The 18,217-nt window shown below is 34.5% G+C and overlaps 1 protein-coding gene across 2 annotated transcripts; it reads left to right on the top strand.

Moving 5' to 3' along the window:
- Nucleotides 1–2,474: 2,474 nt before the first annotated feature.
- On the top strand, nt 2,475–17,095 carry LOC111615503 (cyclin-dependent kinase 20-like). Of its 2 annotated transcripts, none has more exons than XM_023356908.1 (6): nt 2,475–2,660; nt 2,736–2,798; nt 2,862–2,928; nt 3,015–3,086; nt 7,147–7,302; nt 16,095–17,095. In XM_023356908.1, exons 3-6 carry the CDS (start codon nt 2,902–2,904, stop codon nt 16,269–16,271), a joined length of 432 nt encoding a protein of 143 aa, XP_023212676.1. In that variant the 5' UTR covers nt 2,475–2,660; nt 2,736–2,798; nt 2,862–2,901; the 3' UTR covers nt 16,272–17,095. The 2 variants fall into 2 exon arrangements, with proteins under 2 accessions (XP_023212676.1, XP_023212675.1); XM_023356907.1 differs by having other exon boundaries at nt 2,477–2,660; nt 2,877–2,928; nt 16,095–17,094.
- The last annotated feature ends 1,122 nt before the right edge of the window (nt 17,096–18,217 follow it).

The raw sequence follows: 18,217 nt of genomic DNA, 5'->3' as shown, positions 1-18,217 counted from the left end.
CACAACTATAACATCATGTGTTGATGTTATAGTTGTGTTGGTATCCCTTGCACAATCCCTTGTGCCAACCTGAAATGCATTTGTCATTTTTGAGAATAAAATTGTAGTTACTAACTGAAAATTTGCTGTGAGTCCGTCTACCATTTGTTGGATTACAGAGACGTATTACATAGAGATATTTTGTTATATTGACATAGCCTATTTATCTAGCGATTGCGAGAGAGAGAAAGTTTACAATTGTTCATGAGTCGGGAAATACCTGCATTGATGGTGATGCTTCTTGATTTGGATTTTGTGAGGACTCGGAGGTCTAGGGTCTGAGGTTGTCTGGATCTGGATCATTTGGGACAGGTCTGGATCGGGAAAGTTCTGGATCAAGAAAGTTCTTCTAGGCACAGTTGAGGGTAACATGAAAATCCCATAGACTATGATTGGCACTGAGACAGGAAAATTTTGATGACTTTAATCCTAGAGGGATTGGTGACAACTTCCTTGACTGCTCGTTTGGTATTATATTAAAATGATGAAATGGGACAGCAGGTCAGAAGGTCACGTGAAAGCATTTTTATCAATGCTGAGAACTTAAAAGGAGATGTACTCCCAGGTGTGAAAGTTGACAGATAGTTGACAAAGTTGATGTTACAACGTTAAATTGTTTATGTTGAAGTCTGGATTCTCACAATCATAACAGGATGGTTATCATAAAATTTTTGTGATCGAGGAAGCATTCATAATATGCTAAGACTTGATAAATTCTTTAAATTTGGTCCATAGTTAGTGATATAATTTCAAGGATTAGAGGGTTGAATCTGATCTGAGCCAAGCTTCACTCTAGAACTTCTTAAACTATTAATCAAAAATTAAATTAATCATTACTTAGTTATTGAAATTTTCAAGTTAGTGATGTTACATTAAGCCTGGCACAAACTAGTCAATATGGTTCCTTGAACATGTAGACAGAAACTGGTTTTTTATGTCATAACAGTTTGCTTTTGACTATTGTCAATGACTTCATGAATTGATGATTGATGATACACATGAGCATTGGTAGTTACCAAATGACATATAAACAAGTTGAATATGCTTTTTGTCAAACAGGCTGCATACATTCTGTCAAAAGGACTTACTTGAGTCCAATCCTTCAATTGCAGACAAATTTGCTTTGATATTGATTGCTTAAGTCAGGCTATAGAGTGACCATATGTCCTAGTTTGTCTATGACAGTCCCAGAATTTTTCTGTTTTTCACCTTGAAAAATAGAATAAATTTTAAATAGAACCATTTTATAAGCCNGGAGAACGAGGAGGTCCGATATCACTATAGTTGCGTTTGTGTGTTACGTTCATGCATTGCGTTCAGTTACAACTTACAAGTGTAACACATTAAGTCAAGACATCGCAAGCGATCGACCAAAATTGGTTTTGCGATCGACTTGTTGGCCACCCCTGCTGTAGAACATTTTTTGAATAAAATTGAAATGTCTAGATTTTATCTATACAACCTGATACATAGTTCTGATACAGAAACTAATCTTATTTATGCTTTATCAACATAAACACTGTACTATTACATTAGACTTTTTTTTATATAAATGTAGTTAAAAAGTGACATTTTATTTTGATTTTTTAAAACATTTTTTAAAATCATTATTTTATTAATTGTTTTATGTTAACAAAAATACAAAGAAACTAATTCCAAAATATCAGGACAAATAATATTGGTTGTTTTTATTATTTTTTGAAGAGTGACACATTACAGCTTTATGCAGCCAGATGAATTTGAATTAGGGGGGTCCAAGGTACAGTGTTGACTTAAACATTTTACTTTGGGGGAAATATTTTCTTATAAAAGAATAGTTTGGGGTCTTCTGTTGGTGGGGACCCTAGGTAATTCCCCATTTTTCTCATAGGGAAATATACCACTGTTTTTGGAAATAATCAGAAAACCCCAGTCTGCAAAGGCAGCTTCCAAACCAGAAAGTGTGTTATTTATTTTTAGAAATGTTAAAGGACTTTATAACCATTCTGCTCTTGGCTAGCTGGATGGTCGAGTTGGTTAAGGCATCAGCCTACTACTCTGGAAGCTGGGGATTTAATCCAGGAAGTTGAAAAACCCAAGGGATTTTTCAGAGTAGTAATTCTCAGATATGTTGAGCTTCATCCTCACCATCTAGCTATCCCTTTTGTGGACTGGGCCAAACCCATAATGGAAAGACTCTTAATGTTCACAGTGTAGGAGTTTAAACAATATCATTTTGTATATTCTAGTAAACTTATAAAGATAGAGTAATTTAAAAACTCATGCCAAAAGTTGTATAATCTCTTGATAATGAACACTGAGTTCAGCATTAATGCAATATTTCTTGTATCGCAAGTATTTTCGACAAGTATAAACTTGTTGTCCTCAGGTGAAAAAGAACAATAAAATTGCAGTTGGGCAAGCAATTTTTGCCACAGCTTTACTAGCTTCAGCAATACAAAGAAAGTAATTAATTTTTTATTTGCCTAATTTTACAATATAATAATTATTATTTTTCAGGATTTAAAACCTGCAAATCTACTGATTGATTCATTGGGACATCTTAAAATAGCCGACTTCGGACAAGCTCGATTGTTTGAGAGGGAGGGTGACAGATTATACAGTCACCAAGTAGCTACGAGGTATTGAATTACATCTTAACATTTAGATATTTGTCTATATTCTAGAGTAATATTTAATACAATATATCTTTTCAGATGGTACAGAGCACCTGAATTATTATATGGAGCTCTCAAATATGATGAAGGAGTGGATTTATGGTTAATATATAAATTTTTCATTTATTTACAGTGTAATAGTTACATCATAATTTAAAATATAAGATAATCTTCACACAGGGCCATAGGATGTATTTTTGGTGAAATGCTAAACAGATTTCCTTTGTTTCGAGTTAGTTTAACATTTTTTACACTGTGATCTTATTACACAAATTCTGATTTTGCTCATTTTTATAAAATTCTTTTATTTTCTTTGAGGGAGAAAATGACATTGAGCAATTGTGTTTAGTTCTTCGTGCACTTGGAACTCCAACAGAAGAAAATTGGCCCGTAAGTTACTCATAATATGTTATTGAATATGTTGAATTAAAGATATAGATTAATAGTGATGAACTAAATAAAAACTGTAGGTATATTGAACTTAATATTGGAATATACAACCATAACTGACTAATAGAAAACCCCAAAAAGTTTTATCACAATATCATAAACTACTTTACACTAAGCACTTGAAAGAGGAAATTCTCCCATTTTCTCAAAAAGAACTTTTCATACACCACTTATTACTGACTTTTATAGAAACTGCATTATGCTGAAAAAGGAATTTAAAGCATGAAAATTGTCTGTAACTAATGAGCTGTGTTAAAATGAAAATAAACTAATTGAAACACAGAAATTTAGGCTGCCATGATTGGTTGAGGTGGTTAAGATCTCAACCTTTTGCTTAGGGTAATGATGAACATTCTTTTCTGGATGCAGGCTTCAAGTGAACTTTAGGCCTCTGGTGAGCTGCATGCACTTTTTCTTATGGAGTTGTGGGCTTTAAGCCTGCTGAATACCAATATACATCATAACTGCCTGTACACTAAATAATATAAGCTAATGATAGCACACTAATAATATATAGTTTATTCTCATCTTTTTACTGGTCAAGTTCTTTGTCATGAATATCAACTTAATTAGGGTTGCTTATGCTGGCTCTCCACTTAGTGCCATTTCATTGCTGTTTCCTGATGATTCATAGAGCAATGCAATTGCTACCCTATGTTCCTACACTCTTTACTCAAAATGGAAGGCAATTGGCAATGGATTACAGTGTTACCTCAGGTTACGAACGCCCCAGCATACGAAATTTTCAGGATACGACATGAAATTCGAACATATTTTTGCTCCACGATACGAACAAAAACTCACCATACGACGTTACATTAGTTCGCATTTTTCATTTGTTTTTCTTACTACAGTTATTTTTTTTTAATGTATTACTTCGCATTAATTTGAGTATGTTTATCGCATTGGAACGAATTATTTGGTTTTACATGTAATCGTATAGGAAAAGATGATCCACCTTACGACATTTTCATGATACGATCTCAGTTTCGGAATGGATTAATTTCGTATCCTGAAGTACCACTGTATAGGAATTTTTAAAATAGCAGCAAAACTTTCAACTTAAAATGAAGTTTTATATTTTTCAATTTAATTTTTAAAATGTAATATTTGCTATTCTTTGCTCCTTTTCAAAATTTTCATATCACATTGTATGTAGTGCTAAGAATGATGGGTAAAAATATGATCTCATGTACATTGGAATTATGGATGATGCATGCCAATTGGCTGTAATAGAATTACCACACAAAAACATACATTGTCCCAGTACTCTGTTGCCGAAGTACTTGAAGACAATTCCAACTGGAAAGCAATTTTACTGTGCTTCAGTAGTGACACAGGTGATTGAATCACCTCAAAATCATGCTAAGTGGAGAGCCAGCATTAATGGCATGAGAGAGAAAACAATAACATCGCATTATTAAACCCCCAGGGACCACATTTTAGGACCTCACAGGCCATTAATTGTTCATCACTGTTCTGGGAGACTCAGGATCAAATCTGGATGGTCAGNGATACACATGAGCATTGGTAGTTACCAAATGACATATAAACAAGTTGAATATGCTTTTTGTCAAACAGGCTGCATACATTCTGTCAAAAGGACTTACTTGAGTCCAATCCTTCAATTGCAGACAAATTTGCTTTGATATTGATTGCTTAAGTCAGGCTATAGAGTGACCATATGTCCTAGTTTGTCTATGACAGTCCCAGAATTTTTCTGTTTTTCACCTTGAAAAATAGAATAAATTTTAAATAGAACCATTTTATAAGCCATTCTAATGCAATATAACCAATTTATAGGTCAATATATAAATAATTTTTAAAAAATAATTCATGTTTAGTCATGTTTAGACCTATTTTTAAAATATTGTCTTTGTTTGGGTGATAAACAATAAGGGCACTCTATATTACCTTGTATTATAGACTTATAGACTCATTCATAAATAATTTCTGATAACATAGTTAAAAATCTGACATCTTCATTTATTATTTGTATTTAATTACATATGGTACAAATATACATCATAACTGCTTGTACACTAAATAATATATGCTAATGATAGCACACTAATAATATGTAGTTTATTCTCATATTTTTACTGGTCAAGTTCTTTGTCATGAATATCAATTTAATTAGGGTTGCTTATGCTGGCTCTCCACTTAGTGCAATTTCATTGCTGTTTCCTAATGATTCATAGAGCAATGCAATTGCTACCCTATGTTCCTACACACTTTACTCAAAATGGAAGGCAATTGGCAATGAATTATAGGAATTTTTAAAATAGCAGCAAAACTTTCAACTTAAAATAAAGTTTTATATTTTTCAATTTAATTTTTAAAATGTAATATTTGCTATTCTTTGCACCTTTTCAAAATTTTCATATCACATTGTATGTAGTGCTAAGAATGATGGGTAAAAATATGATCTCATGTACATTGGAATTATGAATGATGCATGCCAATTGGCTGTAATAGAATTACCACACAAAAACATACATTGTCCCAGTACTCTGTTGCCGAAGTACTTGAAGACAATTCCAACTGGAAAGCAATTTTACTGTGCTTCAGTAGTGACACAGGTGATTGAATCACCTCAAAATCATGCTAAGTGGAGAGCCAGCATTAATGGCATGAGAGAGAAAACAATAACATCACATTATTAAACCCCCAGGGACCACATTTTAGGACCTCACAGGCCATTAATTGTTCATCACTGTTCTGGGAGACTCAGGATCAAATCTGGATGGTCAGAAAATGTCAGAAATTTTTTTGGGATGGTCTGTCCCAGATATGTGGATGGCTCAGTCCCTCACCACTTGCTGAACACATAATGAGCCTGAAAAAAACCCTCTTACTGCCCACTGGACAGAAAACATCAAAAAAGAAACTGAGGTTTTAATTAGGATGGATTTGAATGTAAAGATGATTTAGCATTTATTGATTAATCACCTTATTTTCTTGATTAACATTCTCAATTTAGATCTTTAGTTTTATACATTTAATAGCAAAATATTTTTATTTTACTTTAAATATTTACATTCTAAAAAGAAAAATATTAATATGTAAAATAAAGAAGAAAAATGCTTGGAAAATAATGTCTAAATCTGAATTCAGTGAAGCTGTAGACACAAGGATGAGGAGAAATATGGAATTCATGAATCAGATAAGAAAGCTTCTACATTGCATTCAGTGCCACTTTCTACTTGTTTTCATTTCTAATTTTTTTTAACAAAGTAGGAATGAGAACTAGTGAATAAATTTAATTAGATGAATTTACTGTAGTTTCAAAATAACCAAAGAATGCTTTATGAAATTGAATGGAAAATTAAAGAAAAAATATTAAAAAATCCAGGTGATACTGAACACAATGTAGAGACTCACTTTTTGATTTATGAATTGTACATTTCTCCTTATTCCTACAACTTCAGCATTATAGATTTCAGATTTGGACATTACTTTTAAGCTGAATTAAATAAACAATATATTTTAGAGAACTTTTTATATTATAAATGAACATATCCTTGTAAGATAACAAATTCTATTGTTTTTGAGATCTAATACTCACCTTTGGCAACTCAATAGAAAAAGTAGGGAATATTTTTTTCCAATTTACTTCCTGAAGAGCATTGGAACTCAAAAGCACTAGAACTTATTAAGGCCAGATCATGCTATCATGGTAGTGGTTTTATATGCACTACATTCTTGCCACAGAAACTGCATAGCAGTTCACAAGACATCTATAAAGTCTTTGTGATATAATTTTGCATGTGTGATCGAGTTGAAATTTTCTCAATGTAGTAAATCTCAACTTATTTCCATTATCTAATTGTTTGAAATAATGTTATGACCTAAATTCTACACTGAAAATATGATAATATGAACTGGTCTTTAGTGTTTTTTTTACTTCCTACATTTGCTCTTCACTAAAAATATTTTTTAAAATTCAGTCACTTTTATTAATATGTAAATTTATAAATTTTTCTTTTTGATAAATTAGGGTTTGACTGAATTACCGGATTATAATAAAATAATGTTTCCCAATTATACTCCTATGAATTTTGAGGAATTAATTCCGGAAGCATCTGCAGATGCATTGGAGCTGTTGAAATCATTTTTAGTTTACAATTCTAAGAAACGGTTAGCAGCAGATCAGGTAAGATTTAAAAATTATTTGTTGCTTAGACACTATGCAGTGTAATAAATTCTAACACTTGACATTCCTTCATCTTTTATTTTAGTTCAGTTGATATGTGTCTTAAATTACACATTTCAGGCGTAACGTGCCCGTCTTCAGCCAACTTGGGACTTTTTATGAACTGGGCTCTATTGGATGAGTACATAATATGTATACAGCTTATACATTTATTTATTAATACAGATATACAATAATAAATGAGAACATAATAAGTATATACATATTATGTACTCATCCAATAGAGCCCAGTTCATAAAAAATCCTGAGTTGGCTGAAGAGGGGCATGTTACGCCTGAAATGTGTAATTTAAGACGCTTATCAACTGAACTAAAATAAAAAATGAAGGAATGCCAAGTGTTCAAATTTGTTACACTGCTTAGTGTCTAAGCAACAAATAAAAATTATGACATGGTTTTGGATTATCAAATTAAAAATTATTTTTATAATTTTATTAAAATATAGATATAATAATACTTGGTATAATTTATAACAGTGAAATTTGTAAGAGAACTTGTCTATAAAAGATACAGTGATAAATTAACATTAAACAATCATAAGCTAGTGTGAGATAAGCCGCAGGTCAGGGGTTTATCTCCTACTGACCACTTAATTGGCACAGGCTGGTAAAACCTGATCTCGGTGTCGTCGGATGGCTAGGAGGGCAAATCGAGTGGGGAGTACGTTGGTAAGTTGGCAGGTGCTGTTTAGACAGGAGACAGGTCAACAGAATAACAAGCATTTATTAATTAATAGTGTTGTAACGAATAGTATATTCGGCCTCAGGCCGAATACCGAATATTCGGCCAGGAGTGTGGCTGAATAGCCGAATATTCGGTCAAACTATTCGGCTTGATTAACGCACATACGAAAATTGGCGCGCAAACTGCATTATGGCAAGGATCCTGCTCTCTATTGGCCCGCTGTCACTATGCTTCGCCAATCGCGTTAATTCTTGGCAGTTGTAGCCGACAGACAAGAGTGTCATGGAAGTATGTGATAAATGATGATATCAAATGACCTACACTTGTAAATAACGGAAAAAGAACAGAGAAGGACCGTGAAGTGAAAATGTGAAAATAAATATGAAATTGAGTTGATAACATAATCGAACAAGTCGAGGCAGCTTATTGGCACGAAATTTGCGCCCATCAATGCCAAACAATTGTTGTCATAGACTTCGGAAAGCTAAATGCTTGTAATGAAAGTCACTTAGCGTGCACGGGCGAAAGCCTGGGGCCGTTCGGGCTATCAAGCTGTCTCGAATCTGTGAAATCATAACTGTGACTTATATCGACGTCCTATCTGTCTCTTTTCTCCGTTATCACCAGGCTGAGTCACGTAATTGTAAAATGGGAACTCTACGACGGAAAAGTGACGAATCGAAAGTATTGTGAGCGCGTATTATGATGTATGCACAGGCATACATGGATTAGAGCGATAGAGGTAAGAGAAAGGGAAGAGCAAAGACGAGCACTTAAAAAGAAGGACAGGCAGGGTCAGACCCTCAGATGTGTGACGATTCTCGAACGAATAGGTGTGTACGTGTGCTGATCTTTGTAATTATAAATTGTGAATACATGTGACTAATATTATTTTCTTTTTTATTTTGTGCATGTTACAAGCTATAAATAAATATAAACAAACAATACTAACTCGATAACATTAAATCTAAATACCAAAATGATTAATTTACTGTGTTTTTTGTTATTTCTTACTCCTGTTTTTAGGTATTCTGTATTCGGTATTCGGCCTTATAGTGATTAAATATTCGTTACATCACTATTAATTAACAAAACTAAGTTACAAAAATACTAAAGCTAAATGCAATTATATTAAAGTATTTACAGAAATTGGCGATTACGTTCTTAGCTATGTCACTGCCCTAGTTTCTAGTTCAGAGAGAGAGCGCTTTTATAAAATCTAACCCCTAAATACCTCTAGGTGGAAGGGAGAGTTGGCGAACGTCGTCTGTATGGAAGGGTGTGGTGTCTTCTATGTCTTCTCCGATGGGATTACAGTCCTTGGCATGGAGATCGACGAACACAAGTACTAAGAATACCTTCTGTGTGTGGACGCCCTGAGCTTCCGGTGATCTCCCCTTTTATATCTTTTCCTGCGAGAGCTGACACGTCATCGATTCTTGTTGACGATGACGGTGCATTCTTCACACTTAACTGTAAACTTCCTCAGTTTGTTGTTACAAACTCGGTGAAATTCGATATAGTTTAAATTCCTCTGGTTTTTTCCAAAGTTAATTAACCGAAAATTTAGATGTTTAAGCAGCTCGTACAAATCCGAAAAAATCCGCGCCTCACACTAGGATTCATCTAAAGTAAAATTATATCAAAAATATTAGATGATGTGAAGAAGCATGAGAAATGCTCTATTCAAGATTAGGAAGACTGCAAACTTCTAATTTGCAGTCTTTTTGACAAGTGGAATTTTTTAACTTGGGATTTGTCCTCATGGTTTTACATTTCTATGTAAACATTGTTTACTTGGACCTTGTTTACTAATAGGACTTATTATACTGGTAAAGTTTCTGATTATCAAAGAGAGATGATTTTAATCAAAAGTCAAAATAAAATACCTTTATTTTCAGATAAAAATAAAGATATTTTGTTTTAACTTTTGACTAAGATCTCTCTTTGCTAATCAGAAACTTCACTAGTATAATAAGTCCTATTAATGAACAAGGTCTAAGTAGACAATATATACACATAAATGACCTTAAGTATATTCACCCATAATTTTGTTCTCTAGGACCATGTCTTACTTCTGTTTGATTTCATAGGATTACCTTTGTTTTTATTTTGGCAGTTATTTTGAAACTTACTATATGTCTGGCCTGTTTCATGGATGAGGGGTGTCTCTGTCACACTCTATACCAATTAGACTGATTATTTATGAGAGGATCAACATTGGATGCAGATCCTTTCAAGCAGACCTTATCATTATCCTCCAGATTGGATTTTGCAAAGATATCAATTTATGTAAAAATAACCAATAATCTATGAATTTGTTTACTCCCTAACTTCTTTAGTATCTGNGAACCACTGTATTAGTACAATTAGCCTTGATAGATTCTATTTGCATACACTTTGATGCATTTATTTTGACTGAAATATGTGGCTATTTATACTCACACACAGATGTCAGTGTATATTATTTTTTAAATTATTCATGACATGTAAGAACAGTCATATAGCACCTGCTAATCTGGTATATGTATTAATGTGTTTATATGCAATATTTATATACCAATTAAGAGCAATGGGAAGCAATGCACAACAATGAATAGGAAAACACAATTACATGCAGTATAAAGAATAATTAATTAATTATTTAGAGCTTATATTTAATATCACAAGACTAAAAATGATAATACACATTCAAGAAAAAATCACTTTATTAATGCAATAAAACATTTTTCTAGATGGTTTGTGTTTCACCTTCAGTTCACACATAAAGCAATTATGTAGATCAGAAATATGCAATTAGATATGATCCTTTCAAGCAGACCTTATCATTATCCTCCAGATTGGATTTTGCAAAGATATCAATTTATGTAAAAATAACCAATAATCTATGAATTTGTTTACTCCCTAACTTCTTTAGTATCTGGCAAACTGTGCTGCAGCTCATCAATGATTTAATTTTGGATAACATTGTTGGAGTGCTATGTGGATGTCATGCTAGAGTCTTACACATACAAGCAGTTTTTTTTTATTTTCAACATGTTCAACAGGATTATCATGTGACTGGAGGGTCGGCATCTCTTTGATGTCTTGTCAGGACTGATACCACTGTTGACATGGGAGCTGCAACAGTGAGTTTAGTTGGGTTTAGAGTAGGTCACAAGAGTGGCTGCGTGAGTAAGCGAATGGGCTCTGAATGGAGATGGAGAGACAGCCCAACAAAAGTAAAGTACACAGACACTAAAGTTAACAATTAACCATTTAATTTCAATGAAAAAAGTACATGATACATACAATATATAATATATATTTTGTTATCTATATTATATAACTGGATTGCTGTATATTAGATCTCTATGTAATACGTCTCTGTAATCCAACAAATGGTAGACGGACTCACAGCAAATTTTCAGTTAGTAACTACAATTTTATTCTCAAAAATGACNGATTCATCTAAAGTAAAATTATATCAAAAATATTAGATGATGTGAAGAAGCATGAGAAATGCTCTATTCAAGATTAGGAAGACTGCAAACTTCTAATTTGCAGTTTTTTTGACAAGTGGACTTTTTTAACTTGGGATTTGTAAATAAAATAAAATACCTTTATTTTCAGGTAAAAATAAAGATATTTTGTTTTAACTTTTGACTAAGATCTCTCTTTGCTAATCAGAAATTTCACTAGTATAATAAGTCCTATTAATAAACAAGGTCTAAGTAGACAATATATACACAGAAATTACCTTAAGTATATTCACGCATAATTCTGTTCTCTAGGACCATGTCTTACTTCTGTTTGATTTCATAGGATGACCTTTGTTTTTGTTTTGGCAGTTATTTTGAAACTTAGTGTATGTGTGGCCTGTCTTATGGATGAGGGGTATCTCTGTCACTCTATACCAGTCGGACTGATTCTTTATGAGAGGATCAATATTGGATGCAGATCCTTTCAAGCAGACCTTTATCATTATCCTCCAGATTGGATTTTGCAAAGATATCAATTTATGTAAACAAACCAATAATCTATGAATTTGTTTACTCCCTAGCTTCTTTAGTATCTGACAAACTGTGCTGCAGCTTTAATTTTGGATAACATTGTTGGAGTGCTATATGGATGTCATGCTAGAGTCTTACACATACAAGCAGTTTTTTTTTTATTTTCAACATGTTCAACAGGATTATCATGTGACCGGAGGGTCGGCATCTCTGATGTCTTGTTAGGACTGACACCACTGTGTCTTGGTTGACACTGGAGCTGTGATGGTGAGTTTAGTTGGGTTTAGAGTAGGTCATATGAGCAGCCGCATGAGTAAGCGAATGGGAGAGAGAGCCCAATGAAAGTAAAATACTCAGACACTAAAGTTAACAATTAAATAACCATTTAATTTCAACGAAAAGGAGTACATAATACAATATACAATATATATTTTGTTAAATTGATGTAGCCTATCTATCTAGCGGTTGTGAGAGAGAGAGAGAGTTTACAATTGTTCATGAGTCGGGAAATACTTGCATTGATGGTGATGCTTCTTGATTTGGATTTCGTGAGACTCGGAGATCTAGGGTCTGAGGTTGTCTGGATTTGGATCATTTGGGACAAGTCTGGATTGGGAAAGTTCTGGATCAAGAAAGTTCTTCTAGGCACAGTTGAGGGTAATGTGAAAATCCCATAGACTATGATTGGCACTGAGACAGGAAAATTTTGATGACTTTAATCCTAGAGAGACTGGTGACAACTGCCTTGACTGCTCATTTGGTATTATATTAAAATGATGAAATGGGACAGCAGGTTAGAAGGTCACATGAAAGCATTTTTATCAATGCTGAGAACTTAAAAAGAGATATACTCACAGGTGTGAAAGTTGACAGATAGTTGACAAAGTTGATGTTACAATGTTGAATTGTTTATGTTGAAGTCCGGATTCTCACAATCATAACAGGATAGTTATCATAAAATTTTTGTGATCAAGGAAGCATTCATAATGTGCTAAAATTTGATAAATTCTTTAAATTTGGTCAATAATTAGTGATATAATTTAGAGAATTAGAGGGTTTGAATCTGATCTGAGCCAAGCTTTACTCTAGATCTTCTTAAACTGTTAATCAAAAATTAAATTAATCATTATTTAGTTTAGAAGTGTTGAACACTAGATCATGTTTTTAAACAATCACATGGCTTATTATCCATCTTTTATTTAGTTGATTCAACTAAATGGAGAATAAGCCATGTGATTGTTTAAAAACATGATCTAATGTTCAACACTTCTAAAGAAAATATTACAACACAGTTTCACAACAAACAAACGTTACTTAGTTATCGAAATTTTCAAGATGTTACATTAAGCCTGGCACAAACTAGTCAATGTGGTTCCTTGAACATGTAGACAGAAACTGGTTTTTATGTCATGACAGTTTGCTTTTGACTATTGTCAATGATTTCATGAATTGATGATTGATGATACACATAAACATTGGTAGTCACCAAATGATATATTCAACAAGTTGAATATGTTTTTTGTCAAACAGGCTGCATACATTCTGTCAAAAGGACAAGTCCATTTTTCAATTGCAGACAAATTTGCTTTGATATTGATTGCTTAAGTCAGGCTTTAGAATGACCATATGTCCTGGTTTCTGTGACAGTCCCAGAATTTTCCTGTTTTTCACCTTGAAAAATAGGATAAATTTTAAATAGAACCATTTTATAAGCCATTCTACTGCAATATAACCAATTTATAGGTCAATATATAAATAATTTTTAAAAAATAATTCANAAGGCGGGAAAACCGCGCGCTAGACGATTTTTATTCCCGACACCTCCACGGCCGAGGATCAAACTGAGCTTACTTAAGCCTGTTTGATTCCCTTCACAACACCAAACAATCTTACAAAAATCGTCCGATGTCGAACTGACCCATACATCCGGAACATCCAGGAATTTTACCCGTCTACGCGCAGAGATGCCTTTGCTACCAATGCCTAATAATCGCTTTTGTAAGGCTAGCGCAATCCGGTATGGGGAAAACCGTTTCGGGATCCACCCTCCAGTAAGTGTCCAGATGTTTTTCTTTTTCGGTCTATTACCGAAAATTGAGTTGTAATCATCCGACCCGTTATCCCGCTCCGTCTGTGCCGACGTCGGGGGAAGCGGAGGAAGTCCCCTTACTCTCCCGTCCCATCTTCCGCGATCGTACAGCTGTCGCGGGGACGGAGTTTGAACCAGTTCCCCGAATCTTCCGTCGGAACCAAGTATTATTCGTACAGCGAACGTTCGCCTTTCTACCACATCCGGCCATTCCCACCGGACATCCAATTTGTCATCCGGGGAAGACTTTTCCACGAGAACCGTATCCCCGATGTTATATTCCCTTTTCCGTGCTTCCAGGTTGGAACGCACTGCATACCCTTCTCGTTTTACGGCCGTATGCTTAGTTGCGATATCGTGAGCCGATTTGATCCGAGCTACTTCTACATTCTCCACTTCTAACATACGGGTCATTTCACGCGTCAACCCTACGGTGAAATTTGTCCCCTGATCGTAACAAATCATTTCGGGAAAACCCGTCTGCGTAAAGAATCGCAAAAATACCGAACAGGTGACCAGCGATCTCATCCCTTCTACTTCTGACAAGCGGTTGCATAAACTGATTATGCCAACTGCGTATCGACGACCGTTAGCTGACAAGTGATCAATCGGTACAACCACGCCTATGGTAACCACTTGAAACGGGGTTGAGGATCGAGCAAGTGGTGTAGCTGGGGTCCTATCTAGGACTAAATCANCTTGTATATATATTAAAACAAAAACGTATGTACAGTTACAATTAAAGTTCACATATAAGAATTACAAACATTAGATATTAACAAAGTTCAAAGTAATCATCCACTGCTACAGGTTCGTCGGAAAAGCACCTTGCGACGCACAAATTCAAAGTCTACAACAACACGACTAGATGAGACGATCTTCTAAGACAGCTCCGGCAACTAAGGTCAACGTGAGTTCATTCTACGAGTCCAAAGCGAACTAAACTTCCCGCCAGAACTTCACTGCTTTTATAGGATTGAAGCTACATTGAACTCCACCAATCAGCATCTACCAGCTGTATAAGATGTCCGCCGATCGTCCGATGTTTCTTAACCAATCAGCGGTCGAGTTTTCAAAATGTCGTTATCGCCGTTTCCGTGGCGATAACGGTCGTTCACGAAAAGGCGGGAAAACCGCGCGCTAGACGATTTTTATTCCCGACAAACAAGATATCATGCAGAATGTTTTCCACATGTTTATCAAAATCTAATTTAAAGAGCAATGTCATTGATGATTTGTGTTGTGATATCTAATGATGCATCTTGGTGCCTCTAATTTCTGAATTGGTATTTCTGTCATTGATTGGTTGGACCGTTGACTTTCTTTAACATAGGAAGTATAGGGAGTTGATTGTCTGTATTTCTCTAATCTTTGGTTGGCTCTTGTGAGTAGCTTGTTTGGCAACTGAGTTATTGTATAGCAACTTGGGCAAATATGAGAGTGAAATTCTGTTTATGAACCGATTTGTTTGAAAAGTGAGTCATTCAGAAACCAAGGTTTGACTGTAATATACTATAAAAAATAAAACTGAAAGCATATAGAAATTAGTTTAAAGAAGCTAACTGTAAATTTTAAGTTAATACTGTTTAACATTTTGCATCACAATATTGTCTGTCATGTAATCATTTTTTGCCAGTCTCAATAATGTCAGTAGTCATATGTAATAATCAGTCATTCCTGTGATATTTCTTATGCTCAGTTAATATTCATAGTGATGATGGGCTTTTTTGCTGTTCATACAGGAGATTTTCTTTTGAATTCAGTAATACAATATCTGCCATCTCACATTTATTTACTGCTGTTTGGTTAAGAACTAGCTGCTCTGACCAAGCTATTGTCATTTTGCTCTTTTTAACAGTTTCATTATAGTCTGATAGTGTATGATCTTTCCTTAATATATGAATATTTGTTAAACTCGTTTTTAATGACCCCAAACACTAATTCATATCTAAATTTTCTTTAATTTAGGCTTTAATACATGAGTATTTCTTCATGCATCCATTACCTTCCTGTTGCTGCAAGTTACCAAAGCCTGGGAATTATAAACAAACATCAAATGTTAATACATCGTTCGATCAAATTGTTGCCATGTCCAACATTAACAAAGAAATAGAAGAAGTCTTAGCTAGAATGCAACAATTGTGAATTAGTGAATATTGTTCTTATAATGTAATATTTAATATTCTGTATATATAAATTGTTAAATAAATTTAAATGGAGTATTATTTTTATTTTATATAATACAAAATAATGATTGATAAATTATTCACTCATGCTTAAAAGTAAGCAAAATTATCCTATCCATAAATAGAAGTGCAGATACATGATTCTTGTTGAACTGGAATCTGGAGTGAGAAACCCAATATAATGCCATTAACATTGTGGAAATAGATTTGTGTACCTGTGGTTAATATGGTTTGGAATGATGCTTCAATTTGTACAATTTTTGTAAATATATTGGAAAAACAGATAATCTTTGTAGTTTTAAAACTGAAGTGAACTTATAAAGTAGCCAGACGTCCCATATTGTATGAGACCATTCTGTATTGTTTGTTGGAATGTCAAAATGTCCACATACCAGGACTTCCTGGAAAAATGTCCTGTATTTTGAAGAATCTTGAGGAATTTTCTGTTTAGAATACTGGCCCTTTTTAAAATCACATATCTGTAAGTAGCTACTGTTAATTAGTTTTTATTATTATATACAATATATTGGGATGAGGTGTAAGTAAATTTTTTGGCATCCCGACCCTTCTGATTGGTGGTGCACATCTTAATTGCAATGTAATCAAGGAGGTGGTTGTTGAAAAAAATAATAATAAAGTTGTATGGTAATTTGCTGTTTACCAGTAAATTGTGGCCTTACTACTTTTATTTATGATATACGCAAGTGGTTTCATAAGAAGTATGGCCATGAATATGGAACACACTATATATAGGTTATATATAATGTGACCTAGAGCTATATATATATATATAATTTTATAATTAATTTTAATAAACGTCTGGATGCCATCATTGCAATAGGATTATTTTTTATACATCTGTGATCTTCAGTTGGTTTGCATATGGCAACACGACTCACAGGCGATCCCTTCGAAGATTGCCTGTGAGTCGCCAGTTTTCCATAGAAAATCCTCCTGGGAGGCATCTCTTCGAAGGGAGATGCCTCCCAGGAGGATTTTCTATGGAAAACTGGCTCCTATTTAAGTGTTATAATCGGGAATAAAATCCAGAAAACTCCAACATGGCCAGCCCATTGGCCGGGCAAAAACCCGTGACCAACTACTAGTGTTTAGTTGTTTTATCTACTCGGCTGCTTTGATCTCTAGAAGAGCGTAAAATTTTCTCCCTCTGCAGCAAGGGCATACCCAGGGAGGAGCAGCTGCCCCTCCCTAGAAGAAAAATTAAATTGTAGTAATTGACACACAGACATATCAATTTGAATAATGAATATTGTGACTAGAGCCATCTGTGGTGAAATCTCACTCTCCCAGCCAGGGATGTAGCCACGTTGGGACAAGCGCCCACTGTGGCTGTGCCCGTGGCTTATTTATTGAAATGAAAAATTATTGGTCAATAGGTTTTTTTTTTTAACTCTCTCCTCCTTGTGGGCATTAAGAGGGCCTCTTTAAGCAAGCCCATTATGGGTTTGGCCAGGCCCACATTGGGGCGGCTGGATGGTGAGGGACGGAGCCCAACATATCTGGACAGACCACCCCTGAAAAATTCCTGGGGATTTTTTGACCTGTTGGGATTCGAACCTGAGTCCCCCAAAGTGGTAGGCTGCCACCTCGACTGCTCAGCCATCCGGCTGTCCGGATCAATAGGTTATAATAGTATTGCATGGCAAGAAAGCATGCTTGAATCGTGGCGGAAAGATGTTATCCTGTTGGTTGGTGATGGAAGCGTTCTCTGGTGAATGAGTGGGGAACTGGCGGTTCAAGGTCTCGCGCATTTATTTAATTTTTGGGCTGCAATCCCGTAACAATAGCAATCTAAAATAGATATTAAAAATTTTTTTAGCACGAGAGGTATGTATTTATATTATTTTTATTTGAGTGGATGAGTTGCAAAACGATTTAATTAAA

The sequence above is a fragment of the Centruroides sculpturatus genome, unplaced genomic scaffold (genome assembly GCF_000671375.1).
Source record: "Centruroides sculpturatus isolate CEXI.00-Female unplaced genomic scaffold, Cexi_2.0 scaffold2519, whole genome shotgun sequence".
Taxonomy (NCBI): domain Eukaryota; kingdom Metazoa; phylum Arthropoda; class Arachnida; order Scorpiones; family Buthidae; genus Centruroides; species Centruroides sculpturatus.
This window is presented reverse-complemented; position numbering and strand designations above follow the sequence as displayed.

What these genes read in the sequence shown, in the direction of transcription:
- LOC111615503 (XM_023356908.1), top strand. Translation starts at nt 2,902, where the DNA reads ATGCTAAACAGATTTCCTTTGTTTCGA. An exon ending in ACAGATTTCCTTTGTTTCGA is followed by an intron (nt 2,929 to 3,014) that starts GTTAGTTTAACA and finishes ATTTTCTTTGAG; the next exon opens with GGAGAAAATGACATTGAGCA. An exon ending in CAACAGAAGAAAATTGGCCC is followed by an intron (nt 3,087 to 7,146) that starts GTAAGTTACTCA and finishes TTGATAAATTAG; the next exon opens with GGTTTGACTGAATTACCGGA.